The 17,355-nt window shown below is 35.4% G+C and overlaps 7 protein-coding genes and 4 pseudogenes across 11 annotated transcripts, besides 1 other annotated feature; 6 read left to right on the top strand and 5 right to left on the bottom strand.

Annotated features, from left to right (window-relative positions):
• Positions 1-79: 79 nt before the first annotated feature.
• TVAGG3_0875720 lies at positions 80-2,146 on the top strand (annotated as a pseudogene). Its single transcript has one exon. A coding segment is annotated over exon 1 (2,067 nt).
• Positions 2,147-2,367: 221 nt separating this feature from the next.
• Positions 2,368-17,355: part of a mobile genetic element that runs on past the window's edge.
• TVAGG3_0875740 (uncharacterized protein) lies at positions 2,641-2,778 on the top strand (the record flags this gene model as incomplete). The annotated part of the gene is made up of 1 exon (XM_051250240.1): positions 2,641-2,778. A coding segment is annotated over one exon (138 nt), but the record flags the coding sequence as incomplete, so codon positions are not given.
• TVAGG3_0875750 (uncharacterized protein) lies at positions 3,446-4,240 on the top strand (the record flags this gene model as incomplete). Its single annotated transcript, XM_051250241.1, has 1 exon — positions 3,446-4,240. A coding segment is annotated over one exon (795 nt), but the record flags the coding sequence as incomplete, so codon positions are not given.
• On the top strand, positions 5,430-5,963 carry TVAGG3_0875760 (protein of unknown function, DUF4106 family; the record flags this gene model as incomplete). Its single annotated transcript, XM_051250242.1, has 1 exon — positions 5,430-5,963. One exon carries the CDS (start codon positions 5,430-5,432, stop codon positions 5,961-5,963), a length of 534 nt encoding a protein of 177 aa, XP_051085717.1.
• Positions 6,938-8,036, top strand: TVAGG3_0875770 (annotated as a pseudogene). The gene has a single exon. A coding segment is annotated over exon 1 (1,099 nt).
• TVAGG3_0875780 (protein of unknown function, DUF4108 family) lies at positions 8,073-8,492 on the top strand (the record flags this gene model as incomplete). Its single annotated transcript, XM_051250243.1, has 1 exon — positions 8,073-8,492. The coding sequence occupies one exon, from the start codon at positions 8,073-8,075 to the stop codon at positions 8,490-8,492; it is 420 nt and encodes a 139-aa protein (XP_051085718.1).
• TVAGG3_0875790 (KilA, N-terminal/APSES-type HTH, DNA-binding family) lies at positions 10,216-10,724 on the bottom strand (the record flags this gene model as incomplete). Its single annotated transcript, XM_001286839.2, has 1 exon — positions 10,216-10,724. A coding segment is annotated over one exon (509 nt), but the record flags the coding sequence as incomplete, so codon positions are not given.
• TVAGG3_0875800 lies at positions 12,177-12,568 on the bottom strand (annotated as a pseudogene). The gene has a single exon. A coding segment is annotated over exon 1 (392 nt).
• TVAGG3_0875810 (uncharacterized protein) lies at positions 13,979-14,413 on the bottom strand (the record flags this gene model as incomplete). Its single annotated transcript, XM_051250244.1, has 1 exon — positions 13,979-14,413. One exon carries the CDS (start codon positions 14,411-14,413, stop codon positions 13,979-13,981), a length of 435 nt encoding a protein of 144 aa, XP_051085719.1.
• Positions 15,024-16,247, bottom strand: TVAGG3_0875820 (annotated as a pseudogene). The gene has a single exon. A coding segment is annotated over exon 1 (1,224 nt).
• Positions 16,820-17,164, bottom strand: TVAGG3_0875830 (uncharacterized protein; the record flags this gene model as incomplete). Its single annotated transcript, XM_051250245.1, has 1 exon — positions 16,820-17,164. A coding segment is annotated over one exon (345 nt), but the record flags the coding sequence as incomplete, so codon positions are not given.

Genomic DNA, 17,355 nt, shown 5'->3' on the forward strand with positions numbered 1-17,355 from the left:
TTTGACCGAGTAGTTTTTTGTGCTGAACAAAAAGTGTCATATAAACATCTGTCAAAAACCGTTTTTTACTTCACTTAAAATGCCACGTAAGCTACGTAAGAATATACGTAAGAGGAAGGGAGCATTGAAACATCCAATAGTAAAACTGACACCACAACAACAGTTGCAACAACAAATGATGAATGACCCCACTATGTTGCAACAAATGTCAAGCAACCCTATGCTTTTAAACCGAGTTATTGGTGCACAGAGTGGAGGTTTAAGAGCGCGCACTTTTAGCGAAAATGGCAGGCTATGGTGGAGCTGCAGACGGAACAGCTTATAACCCTCAAAGTCAAATGAATTTGAGTTCACTCAAAAATCAATAACAGATGTCAAAAAGTCAAACATAGACATACAGAAACAAATAAGTGAAAACGAAAAGAAACTAGAATATGACAGACACACAAAGAAACTCAATGAGTTAAACGTAGAGAAAAAAGAAGAAAGAAGAACAACTGAAAGAACTAAGTACAGAGGAATATGCGAAAAAAGTGTCAGAAAAAGCAGCAGAAGTAGCAAAAATGGAACAAGATGTTATAAATTTGAAAAACAATACTACTCAATATAAAGTACTGAAAGATGAAGAAATAAAACAAAAAGCCCTGAAGACATATATGGATAGCGATGAGTATAAAAAGAAGTTGAAGCAAATGTAAAGGCAGAAAAACTTTTACAGTTGCAAAACCAAACCGTACAGTATGAAAACTTAGCACAAGAAAGAAAATAACGACGCAGCCATGCAAAAGGCAATGAAAAGCGCAGATATTATAAAAGCTAATAATGACTGGTTAGATGCCCAAGCCAACGCTAAAGCAGCCCAACTTATAGGGTCAATAAGGACAAAAATACAAGCGGATGAAGACAGTTCAAATGAAGCTTTAATGAATGCTGACTTTAAGAATGCCTTCGAAGCTCTTCATAGTAAGGTGAAACTAGTGAACGACTTCTCATCTGGAAAGAAACTGAAGTCTGAAGGTTTCGACAAAGAGTTAAGAGAAGTAGCACAAAATATGACGAAAATAACAGATGCAGCAACGAGACAGGCAGTTCAAAGTGCCTATGACGCCGTTAGAGCAACTGTTGTGGAAAGTCAAGAAAAAGAGTTACAACAGACCAAAACAGACCTAGTAAATGCTTTCTTAAGAACGAAAAGTCAGGTAGGACATTATGCTGCAGATGGAACATATGTGCCAGCTGGTGGAACTTATATACCAGCTGGTGGAACTTATATACTAGCTAGTGGAACTTATATACCACCAAACCCTCCAAGAGAAGCACCTGCACCAGGACTACCTAAAACATTTACATCGTCACATGGACACAGACACAGGCATGCACCAAAAAACAAAACAACAACCACACAGTTCAAAATCCAGCACCACAACCAACAGTTCAAAACACTACACAACAACCAACAGTTCAAAACCCTGCACAACAACAACCACAAACAGAGCAAAGACACAAAAGAAGTAGAGAACAAGGAAACCAAGAATTCTTAAAAATGCTTAAGGAAGATTATGGTTACCAGATACTCTTGACTTTAGTGACAGATATAAAGAAGCTATTAAAAAGTTCAAGGAAGGAAATACTGACCCGAACCTATTTAGCTTTATGGTTCAGCACCAAATGGGATATAATTTCAAACCTGGAAAATACAAGCTCGCTAAGGGATATGATTTAATAGCATATCATCCAAATGACATGGATGAATTTACTCCGAGATATTTGATGTCAGAGCTAAATGATAATTCAACTCTCTTCATGAAACGCGTAAAAATAGAGACGGAACGAAAGAAGAAAGGTTTATGAGTCCGGATGACTTAGATAGGGAACTTTTTAAAAACGGTCTCGGAATATATGAAATGCCACCAGATGAGGTACAAAAACTCAACAGGAAGAAGTTCAGATACAACCAGACATGGAAGAAATAGTTCAGCAACAACAGCTAGAAGAGCCTGAAGGAAACGAACAAGTTCCTCCTTTGGAAACTAACTTCACAGAACTAGATGAAGATTTGGAACAGCCGAAAAATCTTGACCCTCAACAAGACTATGAGGTGAATATGGAATCTTTCCAAGAGTCTAAGAAAAATTCGGCTGACATAGTAGAAGAATATCGAAAAATGTTCGCCGACATACAAAAGACTCCAACATCAGATGAAAATATTCAGCATAGAATGGAAGTACTGAAAGAAAATGTACACAAATACAATAATCCTTTTTACTTACGACCATATAACGTTCAATCTTTGGCTGAACTCGGTGAAAATAAAGGTTAAATTTCAACAAAACATATAGAAATGAAACATTGTTTAAAGTTCATTCAGAACCTAACCAATATGGAAACAAACCTACTTTTGTTTCTGCAGACTATGGAACTACAATGAGATGGGGTCATAAAGCTAACCCGGATAGGTGGTTCATAAACTTACAACCTCAATTCCAAGAAGTTGTAGACGCAATGGAAGTGAATGGTGAACCAGATTTAGCTGGTATTTTCAGCGCGGCTTTAATGCCATTGAAAGATATGAAAGATGCAGATATTTTGGACCAGTATGAAATGAACATGGCTGATGGAAATATAACACCTGACGTTCTAAACATTTATCTCAAAGAACTACACAGAACCATAGAGATGGTATATTTGGTGAAGAGTTTAGAAAGAAAGTTAGGGAGAGAGAAGGAAGAGAACCTATTGTACATGACCTTGCAAACGAAAGTTTGCAAAATGTCATAAAAACTTACTTTGCAGACAATGAACCGAGAAGGGATGAATATTTAAGAAAACTCAAATGGACAGTACCAAATGAAATGTTAGTATTGAAAAACATGTTCCTTGACAAAATAAAACCAACTACAGAAATAAATGACGCAAGACTGAAACATTGGGTAAAAGCTTTCCCATTCACAAAAGATATTATTGGTAACATGGAAAGAAAACCAGAATGGCTACAAAAACATATATTTGGAAACGAGCTTATTCCATATGGACAAGCTCTGTTTGAAGAGCTTGAACCGGAAACTCAGGAAAGAGTCATGCAAACAATAAGCGAAGACTCAAATACAAACTATGACAAAATCTTTCTAGGATATAGGTTACCTGAGATGGGCGACCAGAGCCCAAAGGCAAAAAGGACATGGGAAATTTACAACATACTAGGTGAACATGAGGCAAAGATGCAACAACTTGAAGCAGAGGGCAAGTTACCAAAAGCGACACCAAAGAAGAAGAGAAGAGTAGAACAAAGTGAAAGTAGTGAAGAAGTAACTTCATCTAGTGAAAGTAGTGGCAATGAAGGAAAAAGAAGAGTTAAAAACTCAGTCAGGAAGAAAGTAAAGCTTGGTACGAGTGGGTTCTATTATGACACATAAATCCAACTATTCTATATTTTTACCCATATGAAATGTACGCCGCTCAGAATATAACGCCAACAGTTTTGGATGCCATGAACGGAAATGTTTCCGAATGGTATAACGAATGCGACAATGCCATTAGAAGGTCAGAAATAGTTCCTGGAACTTACGAATATACAACTGCTGTTTCTTATGGAAACGTAGGTGAGTTTGGAGAAGGTTCTTCAACAACAGTAGATATTGCTTGCGACAGGTTTCATATTATTTCTATTGACAACTCATTCTTATACGTGGAACAAGACATTGAAATAAAACCTTCTGCCAAGTTGTCTGACAAGAAAGGTTGCAATGGAATTTTCTATGTCGGATACCAATATGCTCCAGAAGTTTTCATGGGATATAAGATATATTCTAACTCTGACTTAGTTCAAACAGTAACATGGGCAAACTATGAATGGTTCGCTTTGAGAAACTCAGTACAACCACAAGCTAGAGAACAAACAGACCAGTATGCAACTATTGAGAAAATAAGAAGACTTGACCCTAACGTTCCAGGAGTTTATGTTAACCTTTCTGGACAAACTGCAGCAGCAGTAACCAAAGTAAAACTGAAACTTAGAGTTCCTTTGTCATCTTTCCTCATCTTCAGGTTTTTAAGATACTTGCCAAACTGGGCAGGAAAAATTTCTATCGAACTTACTCCAAGCAAAAATAACTTAGTCATTGCACCAACACAAGACCCATTCACTATTACAGACGTAAAGGGAACAAATCAAACGTCATTCGCCGAATTTTGCAAAGACAAAGTTGACTTAGACTTTGGTTTCTCAAACCTCAACACTGAAGTAAACTATTATTTCAATGCTGCTGGAGATGCTTGGGACCCAGTTAAGTTCACATGCGAAAAATTTGAATGCAAGAGAATAGAAAGCAGACTTGCAGTCTATATGTTGGACCCAGATATTTCAAATGCTTTAGCTGCCAAATATATTGCAGTTCCACTTATGTTCCCTATACACCAAATATCTGTCAAAGACTTTGCAGGTGAAGTTGGAAACCAAAGTGCTGACCCAGGTGCAAGAACAGATATTGCTTTAACAACTGCAATGAAACATGCAGATACTATGTTTGTACTGTTCAGACGAAACTATAAATGACTATTCTTGTTTCTACAACCCTGGTATTAAATATCATATAAACATAGATGGCAAATATTATCCAAGAGAAGAATATTCTACAGTTGAGGATATGAGGTCATACAACTTGACATTAGATGCTATGAACTTTAACAACAACTTCACAACAACCATTAACCCTGAAATGCAAAGTTCTATTATGCCATATGTGAAAGTATGGACTCATACAGGAGGTCAAAAAACTCAATATACAAATGGAGACCGTTCAAACTTTTGGCTTGGCATTCCATTTGCTGACTCAGAAGACTTTATGGGTGGTATTTCAACTGTTGGTACAGTTCAAATACAATATACTGGTGACAGAGACGGTCCAGATGAATTGAAAGCAAAGAAGTTTACAAAACCAATAGCACTTTTCACAGAAGATGCTCTTTTGAAGATTCGTTCGATGAAACCTGCTGGGGCTCCTCAGATTGGATAACGACAGCTTCCATCGAGCAGATTTTGGCAGCAGGTCAGTAAGTTGTTCTTGAACTGACTTCTCTCCGTCAAATATTGACAGTACGCCAGTTTTGACATAATATTGTATTATAAACTTTCCTTTAGTAATATCTGTAAGTTTTGAAGTTATATTTTTGTCTGCTTCAAGAACTTTCACCATTTCAGTTATACCAACTTTCTTTGCTTTATGAAAATATTTAGGTTCAGCAAAGACTGCTATTCTATAACATTTTCCATTGTTTGTGTAAAGAACTATTCTGTCAATGTATTTGTATTGTTTGTGAGTATAAACTATGCTCTGCTTCAATTCAATAAGATATCCGAATACGTCCATCTTTTTATTCTAAGTAAAATGTCATTTCCGAAAAATAGAAGCGTGAGTGTTTCAAAAGGTTTAATGGCGGTGGCAGATGTGAAGTTAAATTCACCAACTCAAACAAACAGTCAAAGTGTTATTGTCAATGTCAAAGACAGAGATGTTGAAGTGGGGAAACCATACGAAGACGAAGATGGTATAACAATTGTTCCTGTAAAAGAACCAACATATCCTGAAGTTACCAGAGACTTAAGTTCTGTTGCAGATATTCGAAACGACTACCAACAACTGAAAGACAAACTTCAAACTCAGGAGAAGATTTGTCAAGCTTTAAGTATAATGTTAAACTTGGTCGAACACAACCCTGTAAAAGTGAACTCATATGTCATTGCACCTCATGAAGTTTTGAAAGAACTATTGAAACTTTTGACAGAGGCAGACGATATAAACATCAAAGAAATAGAACCTGACATTGGTTGCTGTGGTGTTTCATATAATGTCATTGACAAGATATACGTTATGAAAGGAGGTGAAACGTTGAACTTAAAGTATAGTTTCCCAGACGTTATAAAAATATTTGACGACCACAACATTTCATTAAAGTTTATTTGCTAAGTAAATGGCAGAAGACATAATGGTTTATACTATTACGACTAAAAACCCTGAGTCATATAATTCTATAACAACAAACTTACAAAGTCCTCAAGGACGATATTGTAAACTAACCTTAAACACAATGACGACTAAAGCCTGTTTTGCTCTTTTGACACCAGAAGACTTTATTGTTGTGAATGGTAAAAAATACTCCTTTGAAGATACTTACTCAGATATACCACCAACAGGTTTTGTTGACTTATTTAATACTTTAAGTACGGGTGTAACATGTGCTGCAACTAGAGCAGGTTTCATTATGTTTGGATGTCCGACTGAGTTTACTATAAACGATATGAGCTATAATACAAAACTTATTTCTGGTTTTTACTACCAACAGTTTCCTATAACAGGAAAAGGTGTCATACAAGGAATGTCTATTCCATTGACATTAAGCACCACCAATCTTATATATTGTTTCAAACTTAGGTTCAAAGTGTTATTCGAATGTCGACAGAAACTATTATGACCAAAAGATACTTATGCGTATAAACAATACTTTCTCTGCTGGTTTGCCTATTGTTCATTCGAATGCAGAATTTTCAACCTTAGTGAACTCAAACACTTTGGCAAGTATAACGTTGACATTAGTTGACGCAAACTTTGTTCCTGTAAAACTTTTATGTCCTATGTATTTGTCAATGACGGCAGAAAGTTTCGAATTGGAAGATGCAACTGGTGAAAGTATTGTATTACAAGAACAACTTCAACAACAAATAGCTCAAGAACAACAAATGCAACAAATGGAACAACAAAGTCAAGAATAAAAAAAATATTATTTTTTTTTTATTTTTATAAAAATGTACAGAATAGATGTTTCAGATTTTTATGACTTCCAAGCATTCAGAAATATGTGTCCATTTCGAGACTATAACAAAGCAGTCGAGAATTTGAAACGTTTAGTCATTTATGTTGACTCTGCCCCAGAATGTTATGTCATGAAAGAAATGGGATGTTGTCTTTAACAAACCAAGAGCAACAATAGTGTCTGAACAAGAATGTAGACAGAAACTTAAGAAAATAAAAGTTGTACAAGTTGGCATGAAGATGTTAGATGCTTGGGATATCTTATTGTCAAAACTTGAAGATTTTTCAGTTCGTGGTATAAAGTTTTATACACCTTCTCCAAACTTCTATTCTATCTTCACTGGATATAAATACGAACAAGTAGAATGGAAAGAAAATATTATAGAAGCTTGGTTAGACCATGTCAAAGAAATTATATGCAATGGAAACGAAAAGGTTTATGAGTATATCTTATGTTGGTTTGCAAACATCTTACAACATCCAAGTGCTAAAAATGAAACTGCTCTCATTATAATTGGAAAACAAGGAACTGGTAAGAATACTTTCTTTACAGATATTTTGTGCAAACTGTTAGAAGGTTATTCGAACCCTAATATGACAAACTTAGAAAACATCTGCGGTAAATTTAACTCTTCAATTGAGAATATGAAACTTATAGTTTGCAATGAACTTCAAAGTATAGATACAACAAAAGTTTTGAACTCAGATGCTTTGAAGAGTCTTATAACAGACAAAGTTGGAGTTGTTGAAAGAAAATATAAAGACCAAAGAGTTTGTGAAAATGTTGCAAACTTCATTATGGTTTCAAACAATGCTGTTCCGATGAAGTTAGAAAGTTCTGACAGAAGATATGTAGTTGTCAGAACGTCAGAAGCTCATATGCAAGATACAGAATATTTTGACGCTTTGTCAGAATATTTGACACCTGAGTTTTACAACCATTTGTTTTCATACTTTATGACATTAGATATTTCAAAGTTCAATCCAAGACAAATTCCACATACCGAAGAGAGACAAACATTGTTAGAAGCAAACAAGAGTGTATATGAACTGTTCGTAGATGAAACTGACTTTGTGTCATTAGATGAAAGGTCATTGTACGATTCGTATAAACAATATTGTCAAGAGTATGGTTATATGCCAGCGTCTAAACGAACATTCTTGGCAAATGTCAAAAGTCTTTTAGATGTTCAGAATGGTGTATATACAAAGAAAAATTTTTCTGAGTAAATTTTAAAAAAAATATTTTTTTATCCGATAGAAAAGATGACGAAATATATTTCAGTAAACAAGTACATGTCAGGACTTAAAGAAGAACTAGACCCATTCACATATTTGAATGTTTACTTCTACCATTTTGAAAAGTCTTCATTCAGCAAAGTTTGGAACATCGAACCAGTTAAGTTTGCTATTGTGACTAAAAATGGTGCGAAATTTGAAGACTTAGACATAGAAGGTTTGTTAACAGTCAAAGAAAGTTTTGACAGAAGGTTCTCAAACCTTAAAGAAGGCAAAGCATACAAACTTGTTATACCTTATGAACCAAAGAAGACAGACGACTATGAATATTATGAGTCTAAAGTTGTAGAAGTTCAAGGTAAATTGGGTAAAAAGCTATTAGAGTCTAAGCCAGTGTTTACTCCTAAAGAGGAAGAGAACATTGACATTGACCCAGAAATGTTCTAAAAATAAAATTTTATTTTTACATGTCAAATTTCTTTTTCTCTGGAACTGGTTCAGGTTCTTTCTTCTCTTCTTCTTTTTTCTCTCTTTTCTTTCTTCTTCTTTTCTGGTGGTGAGACGTCAAATTTCTCAGAACCATATTTATGTAAAAGTTCTTTGTCCTTTAATAGCTCATCTATTCTGTTTTCTATTTCATCTTCAAGAACAGCGCATGTGTCTTCTTTGCATTCTAAGAACTTTTGTTGGACTTCATCTTTCCAATCGGCGTCATCTCTGTCAACAAGTCTGTCATTGACAAATTTTAAGACTGCTCTTTGTAATGTTTTATGGTTCTTGTCATATTCCCAGAAACAGAACTTTAGAACAAATTCACCTTTCTTGTTTACACTATGTAAGATTTTATGGTCGACAGATGTTTTGCTGTCGAAAAGCTTGTCTCGAATATAGATAGCGAAATCGCTAGAACATTTTCTAAAAGATAAAAATTTTAATTTTTCTAAAAATATGTTAGAAAAAAGTTTGCTGACATTGACAAGAAATTTGAGAATGTTTTAAACAAGAACAAGAGGAAGTTAGAAAATGCTCAGATAAAGCCTATACATGACAAGTTCTTATTTGCTCAGAATGGTATATAACAGGTCTAATTGCACCACCTGGGTCGGGTAAGACTTTCACTTATCTTAAAATGGCTGCACAGCAACAAGAACTAGATGAGAAGAACCCATTCTATGAGTTAGTTGTTATTTGTAGTACTTCTGGTCAATTTGACCAAACCGTCAATTCGTTCAAAGATATTATAAAGAAGTCTAAGTTAGTATGTATAAAGGATACTGAGTTGTTAGATTGGATAAAGAAGTACCAAAGAAGAGTTTTGAAGTATAATGCTATAAATGAGTATATAAATTCTAAGTTTAAAGACCCAAATGAGGAAATGCAGAGAATATTAGAGAAGAAACACTTCAGAAACAAACAGAAAGAGATAGAATACATTTCGAAGAAATTGCAATCTTACGATTGGAAGACTTACCCTCATAGATGTCTTCTTATCTTAGATGATTTCGCCTCTCATCCTTTGTTAAAGAACAGAGAACAAGATATGTGTCGAATTCTTAAGAAGCTCAGACACTTTAACATCTCAGTTGTCATTGTGTACAGACAGCAAAGAGTTTTAAGTAAGGATGTTAAAAGAATACTTACTGACATAATACTTTTCCCCGGATTGTCCGAAGACGATTTCATGGAACTTATGAAAGAGTCCATGGCAGGTAAGTTTGACAGACATGAACTATGGGAGAAGTATAAAGTCATACAAGACCCTCATACTTCTTTCAGAATTCATATCTACGCGAAACAAAGTTCAAATTGTAAAAAGTCAATAAAATAAAGAGTTCATCTACCCTACTTGTTTGAAGTTGTCAAAATACTCTGTTATTTTTCTTTCAGTAGCGGTAAGTCTTCTTTGAAGGTAAGTATTGTACAACCTTTCATATCATAGTGTGTTTGAGGTAACGTATCTTGAACTATTTGTTTCACATCTTCATTTGGAGTCATTGAAATCGGTAAGTTTTCGCGATAGAACCAATTTCTGTCAGATTTGTAAATCTTAGCAAGGTCGTAAAAGCTTTTGTTGTTTCTTCTGACTAAATGCAACATAACCATATCTTTATCTTCTTCTTTCTCCAACTCTTCAGTATAAATCATATACTTATAACTCTTTTCCTTTCCTTTTGGTACCGAACGTGGTATTCTTTTCTGAATGCTTTTGTCTTTTGCTTCAAGCTTGTTTTCCATCTCTTCACGTTCTTGTCTATGAATTTCGTCAAGAAGTTTGTAAACATGCCATGAATGGCGAGCTGAAGCCCACATTGCAACAGCATTTACAAGAAGTCTATGTACATAATATCCTCTCAAACCGTTTGGCAATTTTTCACGATTTTCATAGAGTTTTGGCGAGTAAGATTTTTTACTTACTCGCTTTGCTTCGTCAATGGTTTCAGAAAAAAGTATGTCTCGCTGTGCTTCATTTAATAGTTCAATAGTGCTTTGGTTCCTAAACCAGTCTTGTGGTTTCTTATTGTCGGGTGCAAAACATGCTGTCAAAATACTTTGCATTTGGTACATATCGTCTTTGACCGAACGAATTAGACGCAATTGTTTGTTATATTGTATCCATTCATATTCTTCATTTATAGCTTCATGGACTATAACTGTTGTTGTGTTCTCTGTTGTTGACATATCTGTCTTTATATTCCGGATAAAAAATATTTTATAAAAAACTAACTTTATTTTTTTTTAAGTTTGGTCATCCTTCACGGTATGACAAATATACTATATTTTACTTAAAAATATGCAAGCGGCTCATAGCTCAGTGGTATGGGCTACCTCGTTAAAGGCGTCGAAGACCTCGGTTCAAATCCTGATTCGCGCAGGTTTTTTTCCTTTTATGCAGTGAAATTTCATGTACATAGGTTACTTTGGTGTTAGACCCTAGTGAAGAAAATAGAACGATATAAGTTTACATTTGTAAGGTTACTTTGGTGTTAGACCCTAGTGAAGAAAATAGAACGATATAAGTTTACATTTGTAAGGTTACTTTGGTGTTAGACCCTAGTGAAGAAAATAGAACGATATAAGTTTACATTTGTAAAGTTAGACGATAAAAATCTCTGCTACTGTCAGTAAAAGTACTGCTACTGTCAGTAAAAGTACTGCTACTGTCAGTAAAAGTACTGCTAATGTCAGTAAAAAGGAAAATTTGAGAGGGTTTTCGACGATAAAGTACTGCTACTGTCAGTAAAAATCTCTGCTACTGTCAGTAAAAGTACTGCTACTGTCAGTAAAAGTACTGCTACTGTCAGTAAAAGTACTGCTACTGTCAGTAAAAATACTGCTACTGTCAGTAAAAGTACTGCTAATGTCAGTAGCAATGGTCGAAGTCGAACCTACCGACGAGGCAATTTACCTAATTGAAATTAACGAGCTTGTTAAAGACTTCCTCAGGCAGAATGTAAAAGGCAAGCTTGTTAACGGTTAGAAACCGTATAGAACCTTCATTTTTTTCCTCAAAAATAATGTTTATGTTAGAATATTAGAAAATAACATTTTTTCTAACATAAACGTTTCACATGGTAAACGTTATTTTTGGAATTTTGTGAAAACTCAACGGTTTGACACATGCCCTAAAAATTATTTTACTCAGAATTTTGTTGCTGAATTCAATAAAAATAATGTTTAGGTGAAGAGGTGAGATTTCACCTGTTTTTTCACCTAATTTTTCACCTCAGTTATTTTACAAGCGTTTTACATGGTAAACGTTATTTTTGGAATTTTGTGAAAACTCAACGGTTTGACACATGCCATATGCCATTTTACTCAGAATTTTGTGCTGAATTCAGCAAAAATAATGTTTAGGTGAAGAGGTGAGATTTCACCTGTTTTCTAACCTCTTTTCTAACATGGTCCAAAACACACAAAACTCATGAATTTTCGTGAATTTCCTTAAGATAGAAAAAATATATTTTATGTTAGCATGTTAGATCTAACACGTTTTCTCACCTCTTTTCTAACATGGTCTAAAACACACAAAACTCATGAATTTTCGTGAATTTCCTTAAGATAGAAAAAATAATGTTTAGGTGAAGAGGTGAGATCTCACCCATTTTTTCACCCGTTTTCTCACCTGTTTTTTCACAAGCGTTTTACATGAATTGTACGATGTATATTTGAAATCCTAAACAGTTTTGTAGCTTCTATTTCTTCTTTTAGTACATCGAATGTTTTAACTATGCCGAAGGTTTCTTTATACTTCTTCTTGACGTCAGATAATAGGAAATCGTCAGCAGTTGGATAGTTTTTGTTCAGAAATGCTAACATGTCCATTTTATCTTCTGCTGGCTTTTCTGCTTCTTTCTTTAAGTCTGCATAGTCGTTTCTCATTCTTTTTATCTCTTTGATGGAGTAGTTATATTTCCTAATTGCTGCCTTACATTTTGAACATTGCGGGTTCATTTTTGCGTTATACATTGAAATAAAACCAGCTAAACAACTAAAGCGTCAATTGCTCTCTTCATCTCAAACATAGCGGGTCTTATTTGTTTGTTCCATACTTTTGCCTTTCTATCTTTATCTCTTATTTCCCAAACACATTCAGCAACTAACGAAACAAAGTTGTCGTAGGTCTTAAATTCTTCAGATTTATATATGTCAGAAACATTTCTTATTATACCATATCGCAATCTTTGTCCATAACCTTATGGTTGCAATGAAAACCAAGGAATTCATAATTTACCTTTCGTATGAATTTCTTAATTTCTACTGAGTCAGTTGGTTTCACTTCAATTTCGTCGAATTCAGGAATAGTGAGTTTTTGTTGTTGGATTTCAGGTAGTTTAGGCAAATGGTCAATAATGTCCTGCATTTCATAAAGATATTCTTCATTTTCTTCATCCTGTGCGGTACAGTCTAAATTACTTGTTAAAAGTTCTTGCTTTATCTTCTGGATTTCTGTTTCAAAAGTATATGAAGAAGGAATGAAGCTTTTCATTTCTACCAACATTGACGTAGGATTCATGACTAACGAGTTTGGTGCTGTTGTTTGAATTGTTGTTGTGCCGATTGTTGAAATCATATCTTTTATACAAAATAAAAATTTTTCTTAGAAAAAAATTAGCGTTATTTTTTCTATCTTAAGGAAATTCATGAAAATTCAAGAGGTTAGAAAAGTGGTTAGAAAACGTGTTAGATCTAACCATCTACCCGACATTCTCGTCAAATACAAAAAAATGAAGAATAACTTTCACTTTTTCATTATATAACTGTTATTTTTGACGAAGTGAAGATTGACACTTCGTCAAAAAAATCCCTGAAATCATATCTTACATACAAAATAAAAAAAATAAATAAAATAAAACTAACTTTATTTTTTCTATCTTAAGGAAATTCATGAAAATTCAAGAGGGTAGAAATGAGGGTGAGAAAACAGGTGAAAAAACGGGTGAAATCTCACCTCTTCACCTAAACATTATTTTTGGTGTAAATTTCATTGACTGACTGACTGACTGACGGCACAAAGTGGCTTAACGAAAACATTAATATATAAAATTCATGATTTTCGAGAGTTTTAGACCATGTTAGAAATGAGGTTAGAAAACGTGTTAGATCTAACATTCTAACATAAACATTATTTTTGCTGAATTCAGCAACAAAATGAACGAGGTCAGGATGTATGTAAATACCTTTGAATTCATTTATAACGCCCTTAGTAAGCTCATAAAATGCTTGTTTTGAGGTCGAGCCACTTTTGGCTCCACCGTATTCTTTCAACCAAAACTCAAGAATTTCCTGCGTGAATTTTGTATAAAAAGCAACCGTCTGAATTCCGGCGGTTGCTATATTCTTCACAAAATGCCTTATAATACTCTTCGTTCTACAAAGCAAGCATATCATTGGTTTGAAAACCAACAGACAAAAGAACTTTTAGAAGAATTTCCTCATATGATTGCTTCCCTCGGAAAACCGAGAGAAGAGATTCCGTATGAAAATTCAAGAGGGTGAAAAAACAGGTGAAATCTCACCTCTTCACCTAAATTATATTTTTGGTCCGGGAACAACTTTCTCTCAATTGGAGCTGTAGCATACTCTTTGCGTAAACGGTTCAGACCTTCTTCGAAGTCTTGGTCTCTCTTCGATTTGGACTGAGATTGGAATTGCTGGGGTGGAGCTTGCTGGAACAACCAAGGGTTGGGGAAGTAAGGCATAGGCTGAGGAGGGTAGTTCGGGAAGCCTTGTGGTGGGTAGTAACCTTGAGGTGGAAATTGGTAGTAATTCGGAGGTACTTGCTGGAACTGAGGTTGCTGAGGAGACTGTTGTGGTTCTTTAGGTTCCTCTGGTTTGGGAATGGACTGGGTTGGTGGGACGTGGGACATTCGTTTGTGGCTTAACCGTCGGACCACAACGATAAAAATCTCTGCTACTAGCAGTACTGCTACTGACAGTAGCAGTACTTTTACTGACAGTAGCAGTACTTTTTCTGACAGTAGCAGTACTTTTACTGACAGTAGCAGTACTTTTTCTGACAGTAGCAGTACTGCTACTGTCAGTAGCAGTACTTTATCGTCGAAAACCCTCTCAAATTTTCCTTTTTACTGACAGTAGCAGTACTTTTACTGACAGTAGCAGTACTTTTACTGACAGTAGCAGTACTGCTACTGTCAGTAGCAATGGTCGAGGTCGAACCTACCGACGAGGCAATTTACCTAATTGAAATTAACGAGCTTGTTAAAGACTTCCTCAGGCAGAATGTAAAAGGCAAGCTTGTTAACGGTTGGATAACGGGAAGGGCTGCCTTGAATCTCGAGACTTCGACCGGAATTCCAATTCAAATACCAGAAAACACTCCTTTCGACGACATAAAGCAAGCAAAGAAGGAAGCCATTATAAAGTTCTTTGCCAAGCGTCCTTGGATACTACTTCCAAACAGAGAGAACCCTTTCCCAAGAATTCCCACATTTAAATTCAAATTCGAATAAAAATTTTTTATTTCATGCAATGTTTTATTTCTGTGCCGTCTTCAAGTATGCCCCAATATTTCCTTTTCGATATTACATGAACTTCGGAAAATACCTTATCTAGCTTAAAACAGCCCATCTTTTCACCGACTAAACCCATTTCAATGAGTTTGTTGTATCCTTCTTCGTTCGTCATGAGTGCGTCAATGTTCTCATAGTAAACCTTCACTTTGGATTTGACTTCGGAGAAGAATTTGTTGTAGTTGTCAAGGACTGCTTTTGCGAACTGAGGGTAAGACCAATGTTCGACAATAGGTTTTAATGTGGTTACTAAGCCACTTTGACCTTGAGTGAATTCGTACTTCAAAACAAAAGGAGAAAACCTTTCAACAAAGTTGTCGACCTTCTCATAATGTTTACTCTTCATCTCTTGAGGTTTCTTAATGGAATATCCCCATGTCGAATTCATAAGCAATTTGAGTGTCATTGCAAGTTTGGGGTTTGAAGCTTTCCTAATATCATACAGTTGTTGTATGACTTTTCCAACTGTATAGTTCCTTCCCGGGAACTCACCATCTTCGTTTGGAATTCCAGTCGGAATGTATTGGACAAACCTCATGTATGCAGCGTTAAGGTCGACATAGTATATCTTTTCATCTGAGTCGAACTTGTCGCAACCAATTGGTCCAGTTTGTGGAAATTCAAGTGAGTCTCTTATCTTCTGAGAAACTTCTCCTGTTATCTCATAAACATCGTCGAAGCAACCTGTTTCATATAAAACCTTCTGACCTAACTCAGATGCTCTCCAATACAATTTGACGTCAATTGGATGTCTCAATGGAAGTTTGTTTATAGCATCTTGAAGTTCTTGCAACTCATTGGAAGTTCTTCTGGTTCAGGTTGGTATCCGAACAATCCAACTCCTTGTGGAATTGTGTACTTCTTTTGTACTAGAACTTTGTCTGGAACAACTTTTGGTCTTGCTAACAATGAAAAGTTTGTTTCGTCTTTTGGTACAAAAAGTTTCTGTCAGCTTGTCATCTGGAATTGGTTCCAACAAACCTTTCTCGAAAAGAATGTTTACAGCTCTGACAATGTTGCACTTGCCTTTTCCGAACAATGGGTTTGTAAGACTTTCGTTCAACATGAAGTGGTTGTGGACAATTACAATCTTCAACCATGGTAAATTGAACTCAACAACATAGTCGTCATGTGAAGAACCTTTAGCTGTAGGTATGTTGACTCGGATATTTGACATTTGCCAACGGTGCAATTTTTGCCAATTGACCTCTGAGAATGTTACCTTGTCTTCACACATGACTCAAGATACTTCATCTTCTCATCTGTAACAAGACCAGAGTTCCTGAGACATGTAAGAATACAAGGTTCATTGACAATTGTTTCAATTGAATTGTAAATTCCATACCTTTCAAGTCAATGTCAGACTTATTATGAACGGGAAGTATCCAGCATGTTTGTCTGACTGCTTGAGGGTTTAGGTTGGTACCATTCGAACTTGACACTTGCAATTCCTTCAATTGCATTCAAAATGTCTGAGTCGGAGTCAACCATTTGTTCTCTCTTTGTAGTCTTGAAAGCGTCAAGAAGTTTTGCAGCTGTTTGTTCATTGCCATGTGCATAGTAAATGTGACCATCCAAATCTGTTATGGTCAATCTGAGATTGTGTCCTTTCTTATTTCCGTCTTGTATGGCAGCAAGTACACCCATGAAGCCTTCTTTGTTCTTTCCTTCGTCAAAGTTTACTGTAAAGGTTCGACCAGAAGTAATTTGACTTCTAACTTCACGGTACTTTTCATATGCATATCTTGTTCTTTCCATGGGAGCATGACCATCCTCTGCACTACCTTTTTTCCTTCTCAAAGGATGCAATTGTTCGTCATGTTTCCAGTAGAATCTGGCAAAGCCGTCGTGTCCTTCAACTTGAGGTTCACTAACATCGAAAGGCATGTCCATAAGACGTTCTTCTTCTAACCTCTCTAGTCTGTTTGGATAATTGGCACGTGCTGTTTCCAAATCCATTTCGTAGCGAAGACCAGACAATTTGTCATAGACTTTTATGGGTCTTCCCTTCCTATATTTAAAATTCTTCGAAACTCTCCAACCATATCTTTGTAACTCTGCTTTTATTCTAGCAGACTTTCTATCCATTCTATATGGGGGCATTTTTATAAAAAATAAAAAAATATTTTTTTTCTTTACTTTACATAACCGCCTGCTGCCATAAGTCTTTGACGCCAACCCATACCAGCTAATGAAGGTTGACTTGGTTTAGTTTGGAAACTAAACTTTGGTTTTGGTTTATCTTCAGTTTTTGGTTTTTCTTCTTCTATCGGTTTTTC

Source organism: Trichomonas vaginalis, chromosome VI, assembly GCF_026262505.1.
Source record: "Trichomonas vaginalis G3 chromosome VI, whole genome shotgun sequence".
In the NCBI taxonomy this organism is placed as follows: domain Eukaryota; phylum Parabasalia; order Trichomonadida; family Trichomonadidae; genus Trichomonas; species Trichomonas vaginalis.